Below are 26,300 nucleotides of genomic sequence, written 5' to 3'. Positions count from 1 at the left end.
CAGCTGCACTCGTCTTTGTTGTAAACTAATTCAAATCAAGCACTCTTTGGTGACGTAGGTGATTACGTTACCGTTGCTCATCTGTCCATCATCGTATAAAGCCCGCCCTGACAATTTGATTGGTCCGAACAATTTTTGTTCGGGCATAATAGCTCCTCAACGGAGCGAGTCCAGACCGAACTTCCCGACCAAAAAATATTGTGGGCGGGGTTCGGGCTGGCACCCAGGCTAAAACTAGACTAAAATGGCCAGACATTTAGGCCTGGTTTCACAGACAGGGTTTAGATTAAGCCAGGATTAGGCCTTAGTTTAATTAGGACATTTAAGTAGATTTTATAAACGTCAAAACAACAGCACTGACATATTTTAAGATATGTCAGACAGTGCAAGTTGCTTTCAGTTAAAACAGCTCAAACATGCATTTTAGTCTGGGACTAGCTTAAGCCTCGTCTTTGAAACCGGGGGATTGCCGACTAAAACACGACTAAACAAAAACAGAACAAGGTTGACTACATATTTCAAAAACTTAAAAGTACATTTAACACAGGAGGAACTGTTGACAAAATGAACACTAGATGGAGCAAATGAATCAGTGAGGAGCTCATCAAAATTCATTAAAGCCAAGATTTCATCTAGACACATAATGGATAAGAACATCCTGATCAAACCTGCCAGATCCAACACAAGTTCAAGATGCATTGACTAGAGCCTGTGTTGTGTGTTTACCTCTATCGCGAGCTGGAACTGCTCATGTTCTCTCTGTAGTTGTTCAGCCTCTGACAGTGAGCTTGCGTTCACCATACTGGCATCCAACATAGACTCGCCGTTACGAATCCAACCCAGGACCTAAACAACAACAGATACAACAAAAGCTTCTTTAGCAGTGAAACACACAGTATCGATATAACCGTATTCAATACATCTATCTAACCACCTTGTGTAAAAGTAGTACACTTGCAGATAATATGATATTAATCAAATAAAAGGCCACTTAAGTGTACTTAAAGAGAGTGCAATTACATGACTTCTTGTTTCTTAAGTGTAATTAAGTTGCATTTTAATTAATAATCTATCTATCTATCTATCTATCTATCTATCTATCTATCTATCTATCTATCTATCTATCTATCTATCTATCTATCTATCTATCTATCTATCTATCTATCCATCCATCCATCCATCCATCCATCCATCCATCCATCTATCTATCTATGCACTAGCAGAAACAAGTGTTGGGTAAAACACATTGAGTTGAACACAAAACAAGCTAGATGTGTTTTGTTATTTGCAATTAAATCCAGGAATCATCTGTATGAAATACCAAACTGATATAGCTGTCAAACTGATCTGAATATTGACCCCCAGTGTGGAGTGATATCCTGAGGAGACTCAGCAGAATTCATAATTCCCTCTGCTCATTTCTCTCCATTAGCGCTTGTAGCGGCAGACACTTTAGGGCCGTCCCTGGCGACAGCACTTTGGCCCTCACTTACGCTCTGAATGAGATTAGCTCTGAGAGACACACTGAATCAGCCATCACAGCCACTTGCATCTCGCTCCATTGATTATCAATCAGAGGAACCGCCAGTGACAGAGACAAGAGAGAGACACATAAGACTTAAGAGTGTACCAGAGCCCAGGACTGTGATATATCAAGAACGTGAGATACAACACTCTTTTGCTTCATACAGACGAGCAATCTAAGGTGTCCAGTATTTTGTCATTTGTAACAACTGGACCAATGAGGGCGAGTCCTCTGAAAGTGTGGTATTATGGGTAAGTGGTCAACCTTGGTCCTAGAGATGGCCCAATAGCACACATTTTGGATGTCCCTAAAGGCCCTGTTTACAGCTGGTATTAAGATGCGTTTTGGTCGATCGGATCACAAGTAGACGAGGGAGACACATTTACGTTTACACCTGGTGTTGTAATCCGTCTCTTTTGTCCACTTTCAACCACTTCTGTCCTGATTTCTTCGAGGGGAGGGTCTGGGGCGGGTGAATGCATGTTTTTTTTTTTAGATCTTTCAATCTAATGGCCAGAATAAGCTTGTGTAATTTACATATGAACACAACCGGAGACGGCAGAAAAACACGGAGAGCAGCAGCTTTCGTTTCTGCTCATGTGTGTGTGTGTGTTAGAAATCAGGAATGCTGAGAGAACATTGTGCTTGGTATGTTTTTCATCTTCAAACCAAACTTGGGTCTCCAGCTAACAAAGTTTAAATCCCGTCTGGCTAGCGCTCTTCCCATAAAGTTACTCATCAGGTCAGTAGGAGGAGAGTAGACGGTCTTTTATGGCTGTTTGAACACATTCGATTACATGAGTGTTTACACTACGAAAGCAATCCGGTCAGATGGGTTTTCGTCTACCTCTGGAAGTGGTTGAAAGTGGACAGGCTCAAAAGGTTTTAGACCCCATTTACACCTGTATTTAGCATCGTCCACTTGTGATCCGATCGATCAAAGTGCATCTTAAAACCAGGAGTAAACAGTTCATTAAACACTTATTTCAGGTCTTAGAGTCTCTACCAATCAGCTGATGAGTTGAATCAGGAACACATACAGTACAACATGTGCCGTGTCGGAGTACTCCAAGGTCAAGGATGGGAAACACTGCTATATAATATGGACAGTGTGCTAAACAATATATCTTTGGGATATAATTTGCAGCTGTGGTTCTGAATAGCTAATATCTGATTGCTCTTTATCCCAAATACCAGTAAGAATATGAAGAAAACAGAAGACAGCCAGACAGCAAGAATACATTTTCACTGATAAAGTTTCACTTCTGTCCCTGAGATGGATAAGCAGGTATACAGACAGATAGAGTACATGCAAGAGAGTGTGTTTTACCTGTTTAACCTCAGCCTGTAGGTGGCGTAGCTGCACAACCTGCTCCAGGTGTTTCTGTGTATGTTCAGCACTCAAGTCCAGTTCATGCTGTTTCTCATGAAGAAACTCCAACAACTCCTGAACTTGAGTGGCCAGATCCACCTCCTTCTCACCGGTCAACTCAATACCTGCATATTACACACAAATACACACTTCTGTTTATACTCCTGCTGAATCTACAGTATCTAGTCTGAGAGAACATGTTCACAGCTCAACACCACCAGGTGGCAGTATGACAGCTACAGATCGCTCTTATTTTCCGTAACCTGATTAGGCTAATCATAGATCTACATTCAAGGGCAGTTTAAGTAAAGGATCATTTACAGTCAGCAAAATAGAGCCCAACGTGTGTGAAGTGATGGGGAGTATAACCAGGAACAAATATCAATTAAACAATTTAGCATCATTATACAACCCCCCCCCCCAAAAAAAACAAAAAAAAAACAAAAACAAAAACAAAAACAAAACAACAACAGTCAGAATCAAGTGTATCAGGGAATGAATCAAACATTATTAAATGAGTTAAATATGCATAAATGCCAAGTCAAAAAATAATGATGTCAAAAAAAAAAAAAAAAAAAAAAATCTCTTCTTTCTAAAATTTTATTTCTGTAGATTTTGGGGAGAAATATAACCCATAATAGGTTAATTAGTGTTTTTAGCTAGTTCACTGAAAGAATAATCCAAATAAATCAATTTGGTCAGTTACTTAACTACTAGTTAGAGCTCAAATATAAAATTGGAAAGTTTATTTAACTAAACTAAAGTAATAACTAAATAAATAAAGCACAGTGATGTGTTTATAAAGCATCAACTAAAGCTTAATTTAGTCATTTTCTATGTTGTCCCAGCAAAATCACACACACCCCTCCATCGTACACGCAGGCATGTGTGAGAGATGGTCACAGTAATGTCTGGAACAGACGGTGTCCAAACCTCGAACACAAGAGTGTCCTCAGCCAAGACCCATATGTGAGAGAGAGGGGGGTGAGAGATGGGTCAGCAGTTTGAGGAGAGGAAGTCTGTTTCCAGTGTTAAAAATATCTGTGAGGAACAGAGCTGGACATTGGGGTGATATGAAGATAAAAGCAAAGAGGAAGAGTAATGTGTGTTGAAGACACAGACAGTTGAAGAGATGGCTGACATTAGAATTGAGTGTTTAGGCTTGATTGTTTTTACTCAGTTCTTTATATTGAAACCAACGCTTTACTGACCGTCATCAGTGCCGCCCATGTGACTGCGGACTGGAGATCACAGCACAGAGGAGTCTGAATCCCATTGGTCCATATTGCTGTGTCTCTGAAAAACTGCCATGTATTATTGACACTCTGTCACCTGACACTTCTTCTGTGCTGCTCTCCTCTCTCTGTATCTCTGCATCTATTGCTCTATTAAATCCAACTAGATCTCATGAGAATTTGTGAGTATTGAATGGATATTGTGTGAGTTCGCATTCATTTGGATGATCTGACTTGTACAAAAGTGTACGATTTGTAGGTAAAAACGTTATCAGGAAGGTAAACTGATCACCAGCATGAGTAGAAACATACAAATTAGATTGTATGAATTGTACGAAATCATAATTTCGCAACCAATTCACAAAAAAACGTTTGCCAAATAATTGTCATGAGACCGTTGATGACTGATCAAGAGATCTCTATTAGCCTCTCACACTGATAAATATCATTTAGACGTGTTCACTCTATAGTGCGCACACACTCACACACACAGATACAGGACACTTTGAGACAGTCTCTTTAAAAATAACTATGACGCATAAAAAAAAAAAAGTGATGCAGAGTTCTGAACTCCCGTCAAGCCAGTTGCAATGATAATAGTGTGCATGCGCATTATGATTATTATAGTAATCTGCAGGCAGCCCAAAAAGATGCCCATATGAGGTGTTTTTTTATTGAGTTGATCATTGAGGACCGCCATAATAAGCGGTCGACCAATCACAATAGCTTGGCCGTCTGACCAATCAGAGTAGAGTAGGCTCGCGGAAAAGCGGGTTTAGAGAGACTGAATCTTCAAACTAACCGTTTTCAGACAATTCATTTACGTTTTTTTTTTTTACTTTGGATGCATGTAAACCTATTGGACCTTTAAAATAGCATAATAAACTAGCATAACTTTAAGAATTTTTCTAGAATTGCATTTAGTACTTATTTGAGTTTTTTAAACTTCTTTCTAGTAATTTTGTGTGTGCAATATGCATCAGGTATTCAGTGAACAGACAGTGGGCGAGAACCTGGAGGTACCAAGACTACAACAACTTGTGAATCACCAGCGATTTAATCTCTGTCAGCGTGAAAACACCTGTACTCTTTTTCATCTTCCTCTCTCTCTCTCACCTGAGGCTTGGACCTCCATGATGTACTGATGCAGGTCTTGACCCTGCTGCATAACCTCATAGGTCATGTTGTTCATGGCCAGTTTTCTCTCTGCGTGCCGCTGGAGTCTCTGTTCGGCCAGACTGGGTTCTTCTGCGCTAAAGTCGTTTACCTGTCGAACCAGGTCCTCGTTCCACGCGTCTAACTCTGCTGTTACCTGCAGGACAGGACGGAGAGTTCAACACCTCTGCACCTGGCCTGATGACATTCTCATAGCAATTATAAATCAATCACTTCAGTCATTTATGATGAACAATGAGAGCATTCATCTTAGAGCCGGTTGTTTTGGCTCAAGGTCAAGAACTGTTTATTGACGAAATCTCTATTGAGAAATTGACTGAAACACTAGCATGCAAACACACTGTCTTCACCTCAATGGTGTACTGCTCAAAGATGCGCAGTTGCAGGAAGATGTCAAGTTTGATCTTCCTCTCATGGAAAAGTTCCTCCATGTGGCCCTGGGCCTCCTCTAGCTGCTGTAGGACGCCCTCGATGTGAGCGATAGAGCTCGTGTGAGGCATCTTATTACTGCTCATCGCTGAGTCTCTGAGAAACACACAACTAATGTGTTAAGAGTGTAAGTAAGGGTTAGTCTAGAACCATTACAATTTGCTTATATTAAAGGAATATTCTGGGTAAAGTCTATAAACAACATATCTGTGGCATTCTGTAAATTACAGACAATTATTTTAACTCCAGTTTGTAAAATAAAATTAGAAACACGTTTACACTAGTACACTTACAATTGATGTATGACAGCCTTTTCACACACACACTTATTATTGAAATCTCTGGAATTTTCTGTGGGCCTTAATACAACTTTACACAGATGGCTTCAGTAAGTAGTCACACCAGTATTAAGCCAACACATGTAATGTTTTAGTGTTATGGCTGCATATATTTTAAAACACTTATTCAGAGCTGCATACAATGTTCTGGTCATTTTTGTGCCAGGACATTATCCGTTAAGTTTATGGACATTTCATTTAACCCTATAACACAACACAATGCAATGCATAATTCAGAATAGGGGTAAAACACCATCATTATTCAGTGAAAATTCCATCATATTAAGATAGTTGTAATGTGTAGTCAGTACGCATGAAGAAGATACAAATAGACAGTCTTTATAAACGATGCAAAATACTCAGGGGATCAAATGAGAAACGCTAACTACATAAATCATAAACGAGACTGACAAGGGATTGAACATAACGAAGTGCAAATACAAGGCGAACATAATGAAGACCGGTGCAAATTATAGGTAACCATAGAAACAAACAAGGACATAATCAATAACCGAAACTAAACAGAGCAGGGAAACAGGAACTAAAGGAAACAAAACAGAAATCAAAATAAGAGTCTATAACTGTGATAGCAGTACAATGAGATCTGTTTTTACGGACTTTTCTTAAGAGTGTGACTGTTAAACTTCCATTATGTATATTTACTGTAAAAACACCATTCCAGTTGTCAAGATTTGGCTGGTGAGCATGGTCCACTAAGCTGTAATATACCATTAAGTTGCCAACAAGTATTTGGTAACACTGTTTTTTACAGTGTCCTTGTTACATGTTACATGTAGTTATTGTAGTAATAACTACAAATTATACATAAGTACATGCGACTAGCCCTAAATCAAAACCTAACCCTATAGTAAGTCCATGTAGATAATTATTATTATTCAGTACTTAAATGTATAATTACACTGTAACCAATTATTTTTCTTGATGGCCATTCTAAAGCAGCTGTGTTTTCTGATGATGTAAAAAAAAAAATTGTAAGCAATAAACAAATCGCTAAGATTTCATCATCGTATATTATGTTTCACTAGTGTCTGGTTTTTGGAATGTTTGGAAGTTTAAATATCAAGGGTATGTAAACATTTGAACAAGATAATTTGTGTTAAATCAAGTGAATTTTGTCTGTGTAATGTAAATACCTGTTATGCAGCATTTATGAGATTTTGAAAAGTATGTAAACTTGAGCACGTGTTGATACCTGAGCTGTTGCATAAGGTCTTCTCCCTCTTTAATGACGTTGAGTGTGGCCTCCAGTGTGGCCGTCTGCTGCTGCTGAAACTGTTTTATCAGCTCCTGAACCGAATCAACCGAGTCCGAGCAAACGTCCTCCAGCAGCTCCTTCTGCAGGTCCTCCATCCACGTCCACAACTGAAACACACACACAAACACTTTCAGTGATAGCTTCTGATGATGTTTCCTCATGATATTCCTACTTCACTGCACTTTTACATTTGACTAAGTAACTTAATAATCAACATTTATTCCTCACAATGGAGCCAAAACCTGACCCATATACAAGCACAGTAACACACTTACTCCAGTAAAGACCTAAAAAAAGTTTCTAAACTTTTCTACAGACTCAGAGATGGAGTGACCTGTCTGCACAGATTATAACTCTCATCTAACAATAATCTGCCCTGAATCCAATATTAGAAAGCAGCCAGAAATGTGTGCTCTCGCTCTCATTTCTCAAGCTGCTTCCATTTTTAACATTTCAGTGTAAAAGATTAAACAGTATAGAAATGATTCAGACGGTTCATTAAAACTTAGAAGTAAATGATCCCCCAAACACTGGAGTGCTGTGTGGTGTAGAGTTTAAAGGTCAGTGCCGGTTTGAGCACCAAAAGGACATTTAACATCAGGTTTCTCAAGAGGGACTGAATCTTACGTTTATAATCATATTACATAAAATCCACAGAAACAATTACATTACATTACCGGTCAAAGTTTTTTAATGTTTTTGAAAGAAGTCTCTTATGCTCACCAAGGTTGCATTTATTTGATTAAATCAGTAGTAAAAATAGTAATATTGTGAAATAGTATTACAATCTAAAATAAAATGTTTTCGGTTTTAATAGTTTTGCAAAATGTAATTAGCATTTTCTTTCACGGCTCTTTGATTAATTAAAGTTGAAAAGAACAGTATTTATTTGAAACTGAATTCTTTTGTAACATAAATTTGATCAATTTAATGCATCCTTGCCGAGTAAAAGTTTATATAATAATGTATGATATTAATATTTAACAATATTGCTGTTTTTATCGTATTTTAATCAAATAAATGCAGCCTTGGTGAGCATAGGAGACTTTTGACAGGTAGCGTATTGTAACGTTTTGTTTTTGTTTCCATGTCTCTTATTATGTCATGCATTCACACATTCTTATCCTGCGTCCCAATGTCCATACTATCCATCCTAAATAGTAGCTGAGATTACAGTAAGTGTGTCCCAAAGCATCGTATTTTGAAAAGAGTATGCCACAATTCCCCAGATTATCTACTATTTTCTGTATTTTTTTTTAAAGGCTGCATCCGAAAATCACATACTTCCCGAACTACTGTATGTAGTAATAAAAAAAAGTATGTAACAAAAGAAGAAAGTCTGAATTCACAGAATTAACTTCCGGCGAGATTCTGAAGTGTGCATACAATGGACACTTTACTATCCCATGAGGCCACGGGAAAGGATTTATGAATGGAGGTGAACCGACGCAACTGACACTGGTACAGTAGGTCACATGATAATGACAACATGGCAAATGTAGTATGTCCTGATTACATTTATACTACATACTCATACAACATACTTTTTTAGCAGTCGTGAAGTAATTATTAAGAATTGCAATGAAATGAAATTAGGTGCATTTCAGGAATAATTATCAAGTTGGCAATCACAATGCAATAATAAGAGACAAAAAAAATCTAAAATAGTGTCTCCAAGACTACTATTTTTCCCTGTATAGGATTGCAATAAATACATACATAAATAAACAGACATTTCCAGAAAATCATAAAACACATACAGCATTAGATATGAGCAGAACAGAGTTATTTGAAAGAACTGTTAAAACGTTGTTAGCTGTTGTCATGGCGATTTGTGTGTGTCTTGTTTACAACCAGACACCGCAGAAAGTTACCATGTCTGATTTTGAAGAAACTAGTGGTAAAATTTTGATCTCCTAGAAGTGGTAAATTCCTCACTTCTCTATGGGACTTTTCCAAAGTCCCTTAAAACTGCACTTGTCAAGCCCCTCCTGAAAAAGAGCAATCTGGATAGTAACATATTGAGCAATTACAGACCAATCTCAAATCTTCCTTTCATAGGCAAGATCATTTGTCTTCAATCAGCTGAACAAATTCTTAATCTCGAATGGATACTTTGATAATTTTCAATCTGGTTTCCGACCACATCATCACAGAGACAGCGCTCATAAAGATAATAAATGATATTTGCTTAAATACTGATACAGGCACATTATCAGTGCTGGTACTACTCGACCTCAGTGCTGCATTTGACACTGTTGATCACAGAATACTTCTTGACAGGCTGGAAAACTGGGTCTGGCTTTCTGGGATAGTCCTAAAATGGTTCAGGTCATACTTAGGAGGGAGAGGTTATTATGTGAGTATAGGAGACCATAAGGCTCAATCCCAATTCTATTTTATACCCCTTCGCCTACCCCTAACCCTTCGCCTACCCCTAACCCTTCGCCTACCCCTAACCCTTCGCCTACCCCTAACCCTTCGCCTACCCCTAACCCTTCGCCTACCCCTAACCCTTCGCCTACCCCTTACCCTTGCCCCTTGAAACAGGTTTTTCAGGCGTAGGGGTTTCAAGGCGTAGGGGTTAAAATATTCCCCTAAGAAATGGGACACCACGACTACACCGTTACATGTCATTATACATCGTCGCTAGCGCCTACGTCACAGGAGATGCGCCAATGTTTATCACAAACTTCCAAGATGCCGTCGTCAGCTGTAGTCTTGCGTGAGTTACAGCTATTTTTGGCATTTTTCTTCTGAAGTTTGCAGAAAACAACGGAGATGACGATATCTTCGACGCCTAATGCTGCGTTCACACCAAATGCGAATAGAGCGTCTGGCGCGAGTGATTTCAATGTTAAGACGCGTTTACGCGCGTCTGGAGGTCTTGCGGCGCGAATGAGGCGTTTAGTGCAGCGCGGTGGACGCGAATTCGCCTCATTCGCGCGTCCACTTCGCTTCAAACTTTTGCTTTTTACACGCTTCATATTGTTAACGAACTTTAACGATTTTTTTGCAACCGTTTCTTTGAAGAACATGACCGTAAACACTAGATTGAATGTGACATAAAGAAAATGATTATTGGCAGTCATGTTGCCTCTGTAGCCGGTGTATGCAGGTACATTTCTCATACCCCTTCGTTTGAAGTGTGGTCCCGAAAAATCTTCGTTTCAAGGGCTATCTGGCCCTTCCCCTTACCCCTACCCCTCCAACCAAAAGAGAATCGAGACAGCCCTACCCCTTCACGGGAACGCGCAAAAAGGAGGGGTAGGGCCAAGGGGTAGGGGCAAGGGGTGAATTGGGATTGAGCCTAAGTCTGAGTGGACATCCATGACATGCATGACATGCATCCATGACATCCATGAGTCCCTCAAGGCTCAATTCTTGCGCCACTCCTGTTCAACCTGTATATACTCCCACTGAGCCAAATAATGAGAAAGAACCAAATTGCTTACCACTATGCAGACGACACACAGATCTACTTAGCCCTATCGCCTAATGATTACAGCCCCATTGACTCCCTGTGCCAATGCATTGATGATGTCAACAGTTGGATGTGCCAAAACTTTCTTCAGTTAAACAAAGACAAAACTGAAGTCATTGTGTTTGGAAACAAAGATGAAGTTCTCAAGGTGAACGCATACCTTCACTCTAGGGGTCAAACAACTAAAAATCAAGTCAGGAATCTTGGTGTGACACTAGAGTCAGACCTTAGTTTCAGTAGTCATGTCAAAGCAATAACTAAATCAGCATACTATCATCTCAAAAATATTGCAATTAGATGCTTTGTTTCCAGACAAGACTTAGAGATACTTGTGCATGCTTTCATCACTAGCAGGGTGGATTACTGTAATGGACTCCTCACTGGCCTTCTCAAAAAGACCATAAGACAGTTGCAGCTCATACAGAACGCTGCCGCCAGAATTCTGAGCAGAACCAGAAAATATGAACATATCACACCAGTCCACAGGTCTTTACACTGGCTCCCAGTTAAATTTAGGATTGATTTTAAAGTATTATTACTGGTATATAAATCACTCAATGGCCTAGGACCTCAATACATTGCAGATATGCTCACTGAATATAAACCCAACAGATCACTCAGATCATTAGGATCATATAAGCTAGAAATACCAAGGGTTCACTCTAAGCACGGCGAGTCCACTTTTAGCTATTATGCCAGCCGCAGCTGGAACCAGCTTCCAGAAGAGATCAGATGTGCTCCCACAGTAGTCACATTCAAATCCAGACTCAAAACACATCTGTTTAGCTATGAATTTACTGAATGAGGACTGTGCCGCTGTTCGTCCGACTGATTACACTGTGTTTTTTTTATTCTAAACTCAAATGTCACTGAAAACTGGGTAAGAGACAAACATAAATTGCTTAATTGGAGAAATTGAGAGATAAAACCAAGCTGATGACCTGGGCCTGTGGTGGAGTAGTGAGTTTGTTGTGTCAATTAAACTCGAGTTTTTTTTTTCTTTTTCTTTTTATCCTTTATTTCCTTGGCATTCTATGAAAAGATGTTGATACAATTAGAATGCATAACACATCAAACGAAAATAGTGAAATGATGATAATATTACTAAATATTATTTACTTTACCAAAAACAGTGAGAATCAAGAAGGTAATTATGAGGAATTCATGTTTAGTTTTGTTGATGTTGTACATTTTATGTATATGCATTTAAGTGTTAGCTATCATGAAATCAGTAACACTTTCCAATAAGGTTTCATTAGTTAAATTTTTTAACATGAACTAATAATGACCTGCACTATACATCATTTATTAAGCTAATATTAGTTTCAGCATTTACTGAAACATTATTACAATCAAAAGTTGTATTTTGTTAACATTAGTTAACATTAGTTAATGCACTGACTGTGATATATGATAAATAATTATTATTATTTACAATTATCAGAGAGGGGCACAATACATTTTGAGTCAAAAGGGGCAGGGGCTTGAATTGCCATAGTGTGATATTTAAATTCCTTTCTATGTAAAGCATTTTGAATGACTGCTTTAATTTTCCTTGCTTTTGTTTTGTGATTATTTTTATTCCTTCATATGTAAAGGACTTTGAATTGCCATAGTGTATGAAATGTGCTATATAAATAAACTTGCCTTGCCTTACCATCTGTGCAAGAAAATGAAAAACAACTGATTCGGTTTGTCCTACATTTGCTGTTCCTCCGCAAATAAACTTATGTCATATTTGTGCAGCATTAAAACATCTCTGTTAATGCATCCTCACTGTTCTATGAGAAGGAAAATAATTAATTCTGTTCATAACTAATTCACTTGTGAGAAACAATTCATGGAGCCAGTCTTGCTGATGGATTAACAAGATCAGAGAATATCAGTCACACAGGCATGTTTGATAAACATAAATCCCTCTTTGTAAGACCTTGCAGTGTTTCCACCTTTTGAACGATGATTTGCTATGACCTTTGTGATTATTCGATAAGGGTTTTCGAGAAAAAACTAAAACAATCACAGAGCAATTTGTTGATCATAAAAAAAAAAAAATGCTATAGGAATTCCCATGACTTTTTAAGAATGTATAATGAATCCCTGACATTTCCAGGTTTTCCATGACCGTGGGAACCCTAACTCTGCCAGATGCAAGTGAGAGACATAAATAAGGCGTTTCCCAATCTACAGTGAGGAGGCTGGTGTGGTTTAACTCGAACATGTTGCAGGCGTAGAGGAGCTCTACAGGAGGATGTGATATTTATGATAGATGATTCCCTCAGCAGGGGTTTAAACACACTCAGGAATATTACTCATATTAATCACACACAAGAGCTCTGAACAGCAACACATATGACAAGTTTTACAATACAGGAAATCACCCACATTAGGGAAAAGCTAAACAGAATGGATGCATTAACCCAAACCACACCGCAAAGACATACAGATATTCCTTACGGAAACAAACGCGGCCTACGTGCCTCTTCAAGAGTGCATTTATTTCTTTACATTTACTTCAGACATAGTCAACATGACATGGCTCTCTTAGGGTGTGTTCACACTTGTAGTTCAGTTCACTTGGTTTGTTTCGTCCAGACCAAAAAAAACAACAACATTTAATCCTGGTCCGCTTAGCGTTCACATATATTATAAAACCAGAATTGTTGGCTTTTATTATGTATATTTCGCAACGGAACATACAGAACATCCAAAACAACGCTGTGTTCTGGGCTAAATGAGCTTGTTGTATGTGCATAGCTATGATGCTATTTTGACCAGCTGAGAACTCGTGAAGAGCTTATGAATGAAAGAGTCAAAACACTGGCAGGAATCCCTCCGTCACACACACAACTGAAGATCCGCTGTGAGGAGACGCGGTTCTGATGCCTGTACTGAACTGTGATGGACAACATCACGACTATGACGAGAAGGACATCTGTCCTTTTTAGGGTCGCATCTTGTGACATAATGTCCTGTTTTTGGTTCGTTTACATGTCTTTGATCCGTGTTGGTTCATTTTTCAGTGGAACTGCACTAGAGTTAGTTTGGAACCCATCTATTTATCAGTCTCGGTCCGCTTGTTTGGCGCACACCAGGGTTCAGATGCCAGTGTTCACACTTATTCGAATGAAGCGCACTAAGAGAACAATAGCACCAGGGTTCGTTTTAATCCAACCAAACAAACGAAACAAAACAGAACGATAAACCTGAAAGTTATAGACATATATTACGACAGTGCTATTTAACCCGTCCGTAATATTGCTGCGGAAAGAATCGATGTTTTGAGGTTATTCATGGTCTGTTGTAGTAATTTGTTTACAGACTGCAGATGAGCAAACAATTTTAAGTATTCCAGATTCGCATGTGTGCTATCAAGGTAAATTATACAACTGTTGAAGTATGAGTGAGTGTTTGAACTGTAGAATTGAGAATATTTTTCCTGTTGAGTTTGTTCTCTGTCTAAACCATTTACAGTGGCTAGATTCTCCTCATTCTTAAGTATGTGTGCGTGTGTGTTCAGCCTGAAATGAAGTGTTTCTGGAGTGCTGCTAAACCTGAGCTCATTCAAGGGCTTGTGTGGTGACCTCTGGATGCAGGAGCCTCTTTCAGTAGGACGCTCCAGAAACTCTCCAGGCCATTGTGAAACATTGTAAAACTTTGGCCTGCAGGAAAACCTCCTTTTGCCAAGAACCGCTCATGTTAGTCTCAGCTCACATAATGTAGCTCTTTTCAGCCTCAACAAACACACACACACACACACACACACACACACACACACACACACACACACACACACACACACACACACACACACACACACATTAACACATTAACACATTGACACAAACACATTGACACAATGTAACACATTCAACCAAACAAAACATCCACACAGTTAAGAGTAACTCTGAGTCTTACATATGTATCACTTACCAGAACTACAGCTATTTGTTTTATTACATGTTAATAACACATTCTTGAAAATGCAAGTACTACCAAATACTTTGTTTATTTATTTCTATATACATGCTACTCCATTTGAAATACAAATCAAAAAATGAGATGTCCTAAAGAGGCCATATTATGCCCTTTTACAAAATCTTTGTTTTGGGGTCTACTAGAATAGATTTTCATGCCTGAATGTAAAAAAACAAAAAAAAAAACAAAAAAAAAAACAGTATTTTCCCCATATTCTCCATTGTTGCAGCTCTTCTCTTCCCAGTCTGTCAGTAATGCTCTTACTGATATAGAGAATAACTCACTTTGGAGTAACTTTCTGCTTTGTAACTTTGAAGACCGTTTTCATGCTCAAACATCTACATTACACACTAAAGAAAGTAAAAAAAAAAAAAAACAATAAAAAAAAAAAAAAAACATAATAAGCATAATATATCTGCTGTATGTCAATAATTCTCATTTTGGTCTTTTTTTTAATTTTCCCTCAGGAATTTGAGGAGGGACATCTGATACGTCAATACTTAAAGGATTAGTTCACTTTCAAAAAAAGGTTTTGCAGATAATTTACTCACCCTGACTCACGTCATCCAAGATATCCATGTCTTTCTTTCTTCAGTCGAAAAGAAATTAAGGTTTTTGAGGAAAACATTCCAGGATTTTTCTACACAGAATGGACTTAAATTGCAACCAACTATTCCAGTGTTCAAAGAAGGTTCAAATGTCCATCTCAATGCAGCTTCAAAGTCTCGACACGATCCCAGTCAAGAAATAAGGGTCTTATCTAGCGAAATGATCAGTAATTTTATATATATATATATATATATATATATATATATATATATACTTTTTAACCACAAATGCCCATCTTGTACCATCTCTGAGATGTGCCACGTATTACGTCATCACGTTGGAAAGGTCACGAAAAATAAAATAAAAATAATAATAATAAATTAAAACTTGAAGTTGGAGGAGAAAATGAGATGACATTTTTCGCCCTTCCCTACCTCCTTTTTGAACCGGAGTACACAGGCAAATAACTTGGCGCGTGGCTCGTGACCTTTCCAACGTGATGACGCAATGCGTCGCACATCTCAGAGATGGTACACGACGTGCATTTGTGGTTAAAAAGTATATAATTTTTAAAAAAAAATTGAAAATGACCGATCGTTTCACTAGATAAGACCCCTATTTCTCAACTGGGATCGTGTCGAGACTTTGAAGCTGCACTGAGATGGACATTTGAACCTTCTTTCAACACTGGAATAGTTGGTTGCAATTTAAGTCCATTCTGTGTAGAAAAATCCTGGAATGTTTTCCTCAAAAACCTTAATTTCTTTTCGACTGAAGAAAGAAAGACATGGATATTTTGGATGACATCGGGGTGAGCTATAAGCAAAAAAAAAAAAAAAAATTGAAAGTGAACTAATCCTTTAAATTAAACATAAAATAGAACTCCATTAAATCTATGATACAATTATGAAAGAGCAAGCATAATAAATATTTCTTGAACACCAAATCAGCGTGCTAGAATGCGGACTGGAATTTCTGATATCAATTACACTTGTATGCATAAGGTAACAGGAAAGATCTTTCCATTGTTACACATTTTTTTGCAGTTCATGAATGTTTCTATTCACCAAAGAATCCTAAAAAAGAAAAACTGTGTCATGGTTTCCACAAAAATATTAAGCAGCATGACTAATAATGATAATGTTTCTTCAGCACCAAATTAGCATATCAGAATGAAAGACTGCTGAAGAGAACTTTGCTATCACAGGAAAAATGGCATTTTAAAATATATTAAAATTAGGGCTTTGCAACGATTAATTACGATTAATCGCATCTAAAATAAAAGTTTGTGTTTACATAATATTGTCATGTTTCTGTTTGTGTTTGGACTTCCTCTGTGTTCATTGTTCAGTTTCTAGCCGCTCCTCCTTCATTAGTTCATTTGGTTCAGCTGTGTCCTGTTAGTTACTATGGTGTCATTGAGTTCCCTTTCGTGGTCACTCCGAGTTACGTCGGATGACGACGATTGGGGTTTCGCTTAGAAAGCCTCTCACCTTCGAGTATATAAAACGAGCCAATGGCAATGAAATGCCATGGGTCTGTGGAATTTGCATAGCGTATCTCCGCCCACCGCAGGGGGTATATAAGGAAGTACGCTGCAATATGCAGATATGTTTTCGCTTCGGAGCCAAGTTCAGTACTTCACTCCACAAGCCTTTTGAGTGTCATCTCAAATCTCTTCGAGACGAGCGGCTCTTCAGTGTGTTGGTGTGACGGCGCTTTCCAGCGAGATCGCATTTCCTGCTGCTGATTTGTGCAGTAATCTGCCGACAGTGAGTGTGTTTCTCCCTGGGCGCTTCAGCACTCTGCTGAGCTTTTCCACTCTCTAAAAGAGCTGCACGTGGCACGTCTTTTTCAAGACGGTTTGCCCGTGTATTTTCTGGATGTGTGTGCGTGAGTCATCTGCCTAACGGTCGCGAGCGCTGTTTTGCGTGTTGGGCTTAATCACGCTCGGCAGCGCTCGTTGATGAGTCATGTTTTCATTGCGGGAACATGACCATCGCGATGTTTATAGATCAAGACTCAATGATCTCCATGTGAGTAGAGTCCCCTCTGCCACACCCCAATTTATCTCTTCCTCGAGAAGGGATACTTTGGCTGGTGGCCAGGGTGATCTGAGGGTTTGGTGTGGCACAACAACCGACGAGTCAATTCCTCGGGCCACACCCCCCTCCACATCGCAGACCATGCACTCACAGCATCACAAGGCGGGCTTGATTCCTCTGGAAATGAAGTTTCGACTACGTTGCCTCCCACGGGAGTGCCATCGTTGCCGGGACCGATCCAGAGCTGTCAGCCATGCTTTCCCGGGCAGCTGAAAGCATCGGCTGGAGTGGCCCCGCCCTCCCCCCGAGCGCTGTAAGCTTCTCCCGGACGTGCATCAGGACGCCTGCGCTGCGCGAGACTCCACGTGACTTTCGTGGCCCGCGGGTGTCCTCCGCCTTCGCTGCTTTCGATCGCACGGCGATCATGGTCTGCATGTTCCCTGTCACTATCGTGGCACGGTCATGCAGTGCTGTGTGTCGCCTGCGCCTTCGATGCAGTGCTGTCCCGGGAGTTCTGTCGAACCGGCCGCAGTGGAACGCTAGTCCTTCCCTGGCCAACCCTGGCAGAACGCGGAAATTCTAACCACGCCCCTATGCTGGGACGCTATGCCTCCCATGCCCGGCCTGGTTTGTTCCGCCACGCACACTGCCGACCTCGCTCAGGCGACATCAGCACCTGCGTGATCCTGGGTCAGGTGATGTCCACTAGTGTGGTCCAGACATGGGCTTAGCCAGGTTGATGTGGGGGTGTCTGAGAGTTCATTTTCTAAGCTCCCCCATGTCCCGGGCTGGGCTCTTTGGCGGTGTGGCTTCGACCACCTGAAGTAGACTCGGGTCCTGCACCGATGGTCATCCATCCGTGTGGTCTCCTTAGTCTGCTTCCCGCCAAGGCCCCCTCCATGCGGTTGCTCCCCTCGGGTCTTCACCGGCCCTGAGCAGGAGCAAGTCGCAGGAGGGCGGCGCTGCCCGTCTCCGCCCCTTAGACTGCCACGCCAGCCTAAGCAGCACTCTTGAGACGGGCAGCCTAGTCGGCGGTGTGGTTGAGGATTGCGACCAACAGTCTTCGATCACTCTATAAGCAGGCGCAGGACCTTCTGCACCGACGGTCATCTGTCCGTGCGGTCTCCTTAGCCTGCTTCCCGCCGACACCGCCCCTCTGCGTTCCTCCCCTCGAGCCTTCACTGGCCCACAGCAGAGGAGGTCGCAGGAGGGTGGCACCGCCTGTCTCCGCCCCTTAGCCGGCTAAACGCCATGCTAAGCAGCACTTCTGAGACGGGCAGCTTGGGGTTAGGGCTCAGTTCTTCTCAGGAGCTGGTAGCAGGGCCACTCCTTTCCCCGGTGGAGGGCCGGGGGGAAATTCTTGTTTCAAGAACAGATGTCCCTTCCTCCAAGCCCCAAGAGGCTGTGGATGACAGCACGCGCCGCCCACGGGCCACGCTCCTCTCATCCCCCTCTGTCGCCAGACCCCTGCCAGAGCACGCCCCCGTGGGACGCGCGCCCTCCCCTGGCCTCCTCTGGCAGGACGCGGTTAATGACCGTGCCCCCGCACAGGGCCGCTATGCCACCCTCGCCGGTGCCGGTCATTCCGCCTCGCTGCCCCACCGACGGTGCGTCTGTGGTTCGTATGACCCCTCTGGTGCACTTTCTGGAGGCCTGGCTAGAGCTTCCCAGACTGTCCCGCTGGGTCGCGAGAACCATCAGATTCGGCTACGCGATTCAGTTCGCGATATCTCCTCCCCGCTTCAGGGGAGTCCGCTTCACTATGGTCGGTGGCAATGCCCCTGTCATGAGAGCGGAGGTCGCCACCCTACTGGCGAAGGGTGCGATCGAGATTGTCCCTCCAGCCGAGATGAAGTCCGGCTTCTACAGCCCTTACTTCATTGTACCCAAGAAGTCCGGTGGGTTACGGCCAATCCTCGACCTGCGCGTCTTGAACCGCTCCCTTCACAGGCTGCCGTTCAAGATGCTAACGGCCAAACACATCCTCCAGTGTGTGCGGCCGCAGGATTGGTTTGCAGCGATCGACCTGAAGGACGCCTACTTCCATGTCTCCATTTTACCTCGACACAGACCGTTTCTACGGTTTGCTTTCGAGGGGCAGGCATACCAGTACGCGGTTCTCCCTTTCGGGCTAGCCCTGTCTCCTCGCGTCTTCACGAAGGTCGTCGAGGCAGCCCTTGTTCCCCTCCGGGAACACGGGGTTCGCATCCTGAACTATCTCGACGACTGGCTAATCCTAGCTCACTCTCGAGACCAGGTTTGCGAACACAGGGACCTAGTGCTTCAGCACCTAGTTCGTCTGGGCCTTCGGGTCAACTGGGAGAAGAGCAAACTCTGCCCCGTGCAGAGGATCTCTTTTCTCGGTATGGAGATCGACTCGGTCGCCATGTGCGTGCAGCTTACGAGCGAGCGCGCGCAGTCACTGCTGACTTGTTTTCGCCAATTCGAGGGCAAGAGTGCGGTTCCACTGAAACTATTTCAGAGGCTCCTGGGGCATATGGCATCCGCAGCCGCAGTAACGCCGCTGGGATTGCTTCATATGAGACCGCTTCAGCTTTGGCTTCGCGATCGAGTCCCGAGGTGGGCATGGCAACACGGCACGCTCCGAGTCCTAGTGACTCCAGCCTGCCGTCAGACCTTCACCCCGTGGGCGAACCTCAATTTTCTACGGGCCGGAGTGCCCTTAGAACGAGTTTCCCGGCATGTTGTTGTATCAACAGATGCCTCCAACACGGGCTGGGGCGCCATGTGCAATGGTCATGCTGCCGCGGGCTCCTGGACAGGACCCCAGCGCCTTTGGCATGTCAATTGCCTCGAGTTGCTGGCTGTACGTCTCGCCCTGCACCGCTTCCATGCGCTGCTCAGGGGCCAGCACGTACTAGTCCGATCAGACAATACCGCAACAGTAGCGTACATCAACCACCAGGGTGGTCTACGCTCCCGCCGTATGTCGCAACTCGCTCGCCACCTCCTCATATGGAGTCAGAAGCATCTAAGGTCGCTTCGAGCCATTTATATCCCGGGACACCTGAACCAGGCGGCCGACGAGCTGTCTCGAGTTCAGCCTCTCGCTGGAGAATGGCGACTCCATCCCCAGTCGGTCCAGCTGATTTGGGATCAGTTCGGCGACGCACAGGTAGACCTGTTTGCCTCCCACGACTCGTCCCATTGCGACCTGTTTTATTCCCTGACCGAGGGCACGCTCGGCACGGATGCACTGGCGCACAGCTGGCCGCGGGGCCTACGCAAGTATGCGTTTCCCCCAGTGAGCCTTCTTGCGCAGACCTTGCGCAAGATCAGGGAGGACGAGGAGCAGGTCATTTTGGTTGCCCCGTATTGGCCCAACCGGACCTGGTTCTCCGAACTAGTACTCCTCGCGACAGCACCTCCCTGGCCAATTCCTCTGAGGAAGGACCTCCTTTCTCAGGGACGGGGCACCTTATGGCACCCTCGTCCCGATCTTTGGAACCGTGTGGCTCCTGGACGGGACGAGGCAGGTTTGAGTACCCTACCACCTGCGGTGGTGGCTACCATCACTTCCGCTAGAGCATCGTCCACGAGACATGCCTATGCGTTGAAGTGGAACCTCTTCGTCAACTGGTGTTCTTCTAAACATCAAGAACCCACGAAATGCCCGATCAGTGTCGTGCTTTCCTTCCTGCAAGAAGGGTTGGAGCGAAGGCTGTCTCCCTCCACCCTGAAAGTGTATGTTGCCGCCATTGCCGCACATCACGAAGCAGTTGATGGTAAGTCTCTGGGAAAGCACGACCTGATCGTCAGGTTCCTGAGGGGAGCGAGGAGACTAAATCCTCCTCGTCCTCCCCTCGTACCCTCTTGGGACCTCTCAGTGGTTCTAACTGCCCTGCAGAGTGCTCCATTTGAGCCTTTACAGTCAGTGGAGCTTAAGTTCCTGTCAATGAAGACAGCGCTCCTGGTTGCATTGGCCTCCATCAAGAGGGTAGGGGACCTGCAGGCATTTTCGGTTGACGAAGCGTGCCTGGAATTCGGGCCGGCTAACTCTCACGTGATCCTGAGACCCCGGCTTGGATACGTGCCCAAGGTTCCTACCACACCCTTTCGAGACCAGGTAGTGAACCTGCAAGCGCTGCCCTTGGAGGAGGCAGACCCAGCCTTGGCACTGCTCTGTCCAGTACGCGCCCTCCGTGCTTACGTAGACAGAACGCGGTGTTTCACGACCTCAGTCCAGCTCTTTGTCTGTCATGGTGGGAAGCTGAAGGGAAAGGCTCTCTCAAAGCAAAGGTTATCTCATTGGATAGTGGATACCATTGCTTTGGCATACCAGCAGCAAGGTCGTCCGTGCCCCCTTGGTGTGAAAGCCCACTCCACACGTAGTGTGGCTTCCTCTTGGGCTCTAGCGCATGGCGCCTCGCTAACAGACATTTGTAGAGCTGCAGGCTGGGCGACACCAACACATTCGCGAGATTCTATAATCTCCGAGTAGAGCCAGTTTCTTCTCATGTACTCGCTTCAACCAGCCGGTGCTAGATTCTGCTCAGGTGTCTTCGCTTGCTCGCCATTCCTCTCCACGGACGGGATACGTGCGATATTCTCCTCAGGTGAGTCTGATAAGCTCTGAGTTCCTCCAGCACTGGTTACGTCATCGCCTGAGTTATGCCAATTTCCATAACACAGCTTTTGCGCTTGACTAGGTGCCTCCATGTGCATGGTTCCCCCTCTGGGCGACCCCCACATGTGTATTCCACTTTAAGTCTCCTTGTGAGCGTGTGTCTTTCCCTTGGCAAGCCACCTTGCCACCCCTGGGGTTTAAAATTCCACCTGCGGCTGGACACCCCAGTGATTTTCCATATGCAGCCCTCTGGGTCATATGTGTATTCTAAGTCCCCCCCATCAATGGCTGGGCATAATTGCATATTTCTCTCTGGAGATATGCTTCCCAGTGTACTTTGGTATCCCTGTGTTAAGTAGGACTCCTTCGTTCGTGCTAGTCTCACAACAGGGAGCTCAGACTTACGCAGGGCACTGGATGACAGCCGAGGTGGCGTGATTAGACTGGAACCCCAATCGTCGTCATCCGACGTAACTCGGAGTGACCACGAAAGGGAACGTCTCGGTTACGGATGTAACCCTCGTTCCCTGAGTTACGTCTTCCTGCCACTTCCGCTGTATCGCTGAAAAACGCCTGAGTTCAGTCTCGGCTCCTCAGCGAAGACATATCTGCATATTGCAGCGTACTTCCTTATATACCCCCTGCGGTGGGCGGAGATACGCTATGCAAATTCCGCAGACCCATGGCATTTCATTGCCATTGGCTCGTTTTATATACTCGAAGGTGAGAGGCTTTCTAAGCGAAACCCCAATCGTCGTCATCCGACGTAACGTCTCCGTTCCCTACTCAGGGAACGAGGGTTACATCCGTAACCGAGACGTTCATTTACCCCAGCTGTTCTCTTTTTAAGCCCTCTGTTTCTCCCTGTTCCTTGTTTTGCATTATTTGAGTTCTATGTGGTATGTGGTTGTACTATTTCATGTTTATTCCTGGATTAAAGACTTCCTTAGCATCCCAGTCGCTGTGCACTTGATTACAGCCACTCCACCCGACAAATATATGTGTGTGTACTGTGTATAATTATTTTGTATATACAAATACACACGCATGCATGTATATATTTAAGAAATATATGCCTGATTTTATATTAATATAAATATTTTATATATAAATAACACATTGTTCTTAAATATAAGCATGTGTGTGTATTTATACAAACAAAATAATTATACACAGTGCACACACATATTGGAAACACAAACTTATATTTTGGATGTGATTAATCGCGATTAATCGTTGAAAAGTCCTAATGAAAATAGAAAACAGTTATTTGAAATTGTAATAATGTTTACCCAATATTACTAATGATATTTTTTTTATGTACTTTTTATTGAATAATGGTAAATAGCCTTGGTGAGCATTTCAACTAAACTAATATTAAGCATGTCGTTTTTCATCTTGAAATAAATGTGTGTTTATCTTAGTCTCCAGAGAGAGAGAGAGAGAGAGTGAGAGCTGATCAGAACATCAGAGGCAATCGTGAGAAAACCACATTCCTACAATCCCCATACATCAACAAAACTATAGCTCATGGTAAAGCTCCATGAGACAAGCACAGCACCAAACAGCCCCAGAAAGATGGATTGTGCCACTTAACCCTCCAACATATTTACTCTCTCTGTCCTTCTCAAACGCAGGGTGCATGAGGTGATGGATGTAGCGTTATGTCACATTACTGCGTAATAAATCACTAATAATCACTGCTATTGACTGCTGCAGAAATGGGCCTTAAACATGTAATGAGTTACGTAATGGCAAAAGGATTTCGTTTTCACACCAGTGTCTGATTGGCAGCTGGAGAAGTAAACAGCATGTTCTTCGAGCACATCTGGCACTGCTCAGCAAAACCTCGCAGCATTCCTCGGCAGTCCACCTGGTGTGTGTGTGTGTGTGTGTGTGTGAGTGAGCAGTCTTACCTCTTTAGTGTGTGTGTGGAAGGAGACGGACATGTCCAGCAGTAGTTTTCTCTGCTCCACTCTCCTCACGAAGTCCTGGATCCTGACCTCCAGGTGTCGCGCTGCCTTATAGATCTCCTCAGGGTCACACTCGCCCGTCTGGGCCAACTGCTCAGCTGCTTCCAGGAGTTTATCTGCATTAGTGTAAGTGTTCTGATCCGGGGCAGAGAAAACAAGAAAACATTGCAAAGCTCAATCAATCAATGTGCATTTCAAATGAAGGTTGAGATCCAGATATTGACAACTGTGTTTATTTATATCGCACTGTATATAAGATGGATTGTTTCAAAGCAGTTTTGCATTAATAAACAAGAAAATAACCATTTTACTGTTGTAAAATAAATCAATTATCTGTAAATCAGCTCTACAGAAGACAATAGCATCATTATTCTGCTCAAGTCAGTTCATTGTTGATTAAATTATGTTCAATAACACAGAAAATGTTGCAAAGTTAGGGTCATCATCCTGGGGTGTGTTTCCCGAAAGCATTATTAACCAACTATGGTCGCAAGTTCCGTCGTTATCAGCATCGCAAAGTTGTGTGGTTGGAACAAGGGCTCTGGACCTGTGGTTAGAAGTACAGTTTCTTGTTTGCATAATCGGTTTTATCCGAATACAGATAATTTTGGGATTGTAACCGGTCCGACCAACTAATTCATACACATATACACTATATTGCCAAAAGTTTTGGGACGTCTACCTTACATGCACATGAACTTTAACCTGTTAAGCTGCAACCCCACTTTTGAAAAATCCCCAGAAATGACATACCCAAACTGAAACATATACAGTTCATGAACCCTTTGCACTAAAAGCACAAGTATGATCTCATTTGAAAGCTGACACCTGGCAGTTTATTGTAAATGTAGAATTAATTATTGTCATAATGAAAAAAAATGTTATAAATAGCTTTAAAGTTTTGTAAAATTATTAGAAATTTATTTTTATGAAACATCTTCATGAAAATAAAATTGAAGTTGACACTGGAGCAATCTAGAAATGCACTGTAGCTAAAGCCACATGTCTAAACATTTTATGTTTAAAATCTGAAGATGATAAGTCTAAAACTCTGTATTTAGTTAAAAAATTTTCAAGATAGAAGCACTTAGAGCTAGCTAGCATGTTAGCTTAGCACACCATCAATACATGACAATTTATGAGATTAAAACCATGTTTGTGCTCCAAACTTACTTTAAAACGCAAGTGAAGTGTTTTAAATAATCTTCTGTGATCTAATTTGACATCAGATAAAAAAAATCAGACAGAAAATATACTATTTGATCATATTCTGCACAATGATGGTCTATATAGATTAGCATTACATTATAAATATAATCTATTATTATGGAAATACCTTGCATGGCTTGAAAAACACAGGTAACTCAAATATCATTGCAATCATGTTTATTGTCTTCAAAACATCTTTATCTGCATGTTATAGCGCGATCTCTTGTTAGCTTTGTGTGTATCAGTGACGTCCTGGAATGTCACATGATCATGGCTCTTCTTCATGTTCCATATATGGGTTATTATTGTGCATAATAGCGCCCTCAGGCTATTGGTATGAATTGAAAACACAGTAAATGAGAGTGCCAAACGCTCATAAAGATTACATCGACGCATTTGGGTAAAAATTCAATAAATATGATTCCTGTCTATAGAAATCTGATGTAAATCTATGAGAATCTATCAATATTTCTCCAAATCTGCACAGTTTTGAGCTAAAGCCCTGAGGGACGTTGTTTTGTGTATCGCTGTCATGACGACAGCACGGGAGTTTTTTATGAATGAAAGCGGCTGACGCGCATAATTCATATTAAAGGCATCGACTCATTTTTTCATTTCATAACTCCTGACACAAATTAAGAAATAACTGTTGTTATAAGTTTCTCAGAATACAATAGTGGTCAAATACTGAAACTTGAGTCTTATATCTTTTTAATGATGTATAGTTTGTCAAGGTATAACATTAAATCTGATAGTAAATTTGAACTAAATAAAAAAAAGTGCGCCGACGCACTGGTGAGGCTTAACAGATTAATGACATCCCATTCTTAATCCGTAGGGTTTAATATGGAGTTGGCCCACCCTTTGCAGCTATAAACCCTCTTCTGGGACAACTTTCCACAAGGTTTAGGTGTTTATGGGAATTTTGGACCATTCTTCTAGAAGTGCATATGTGAGGTCAGGCACTGATGTTGGACGAGAAGGCCTGGCTCGCAGTCTCCGCTCTAATTCATCGGGTTGAGGTCAGGACTCTGTGCAGGCCAGTCAAGTTCCTCCACACCAAACTCACTCAATCCATGTCTTTATGGACCTTGCTTTGTGCACTGGTGCGCAGTCATGTTGGAAC

General features: G+C 42.4%; 1 protein-coding gene across 4 annotated transcripts in view; it reads right to left on the bottom strand.

Annotated features, from left to right (window-relative positions):
* The window catches only part of kalrna (kalirin RhoGEF kinase a), a 242,510-nt gene that overhangs the window by 90,153 nt on the left and 126,057 nt on the right, over positions 1 to 26,300 (bottom strand). For all 4 annotated transcript variants that reach the window (XM_079880252.1, XM_079880253.1, XM_079880254.1 and 1 more), the window contains exons 11-16: positions 23,909 to 24,100; positions 7,289 to 7,458; positions 5,659 to 5,833; positions 5,249 to 5,444; positions 2,856 to 3,022; positions 727 to 846 (exon numbers count right to left, since the gene is read on the bottom strand). In XM_079880252.1, the coding sequence (XP_079736378.1) occupies positions 727 to 846; positions 2,856 to 3,022; positions 5,249 to 5,444; positions 5,659 to 5,833; positions 7,289 to 7,458; positions 23,909 to 24,100 (1,020 nt within the window). The remainder of the gene's footprint in view (positions 1 to 726; positions 847 to 2,855; positions 3,023 to 5,248; positions 5,445 to 5,658; positions 5,834 to 7,288; positions 7,459 to 23,908; positions 24,101 to 26,300) is intronic.

The sequence above is a fragment of the Squalius cephalus genome (assembly GCF_949319135.1).
Source record: "Squalius cephalus genome assembly, chromosome: 9".
Taxonomy (NCBI): Eukaryota; Metazoa; Chordata; class Actinopteri; order Cypriniformes; family Leuciscidae; genus Squalius; species Squalius cephalus.
Note: the sequence above shows the minus strand (reverse complement) of the source record. Positions and strands in the feature narration are given on the sequence as shown.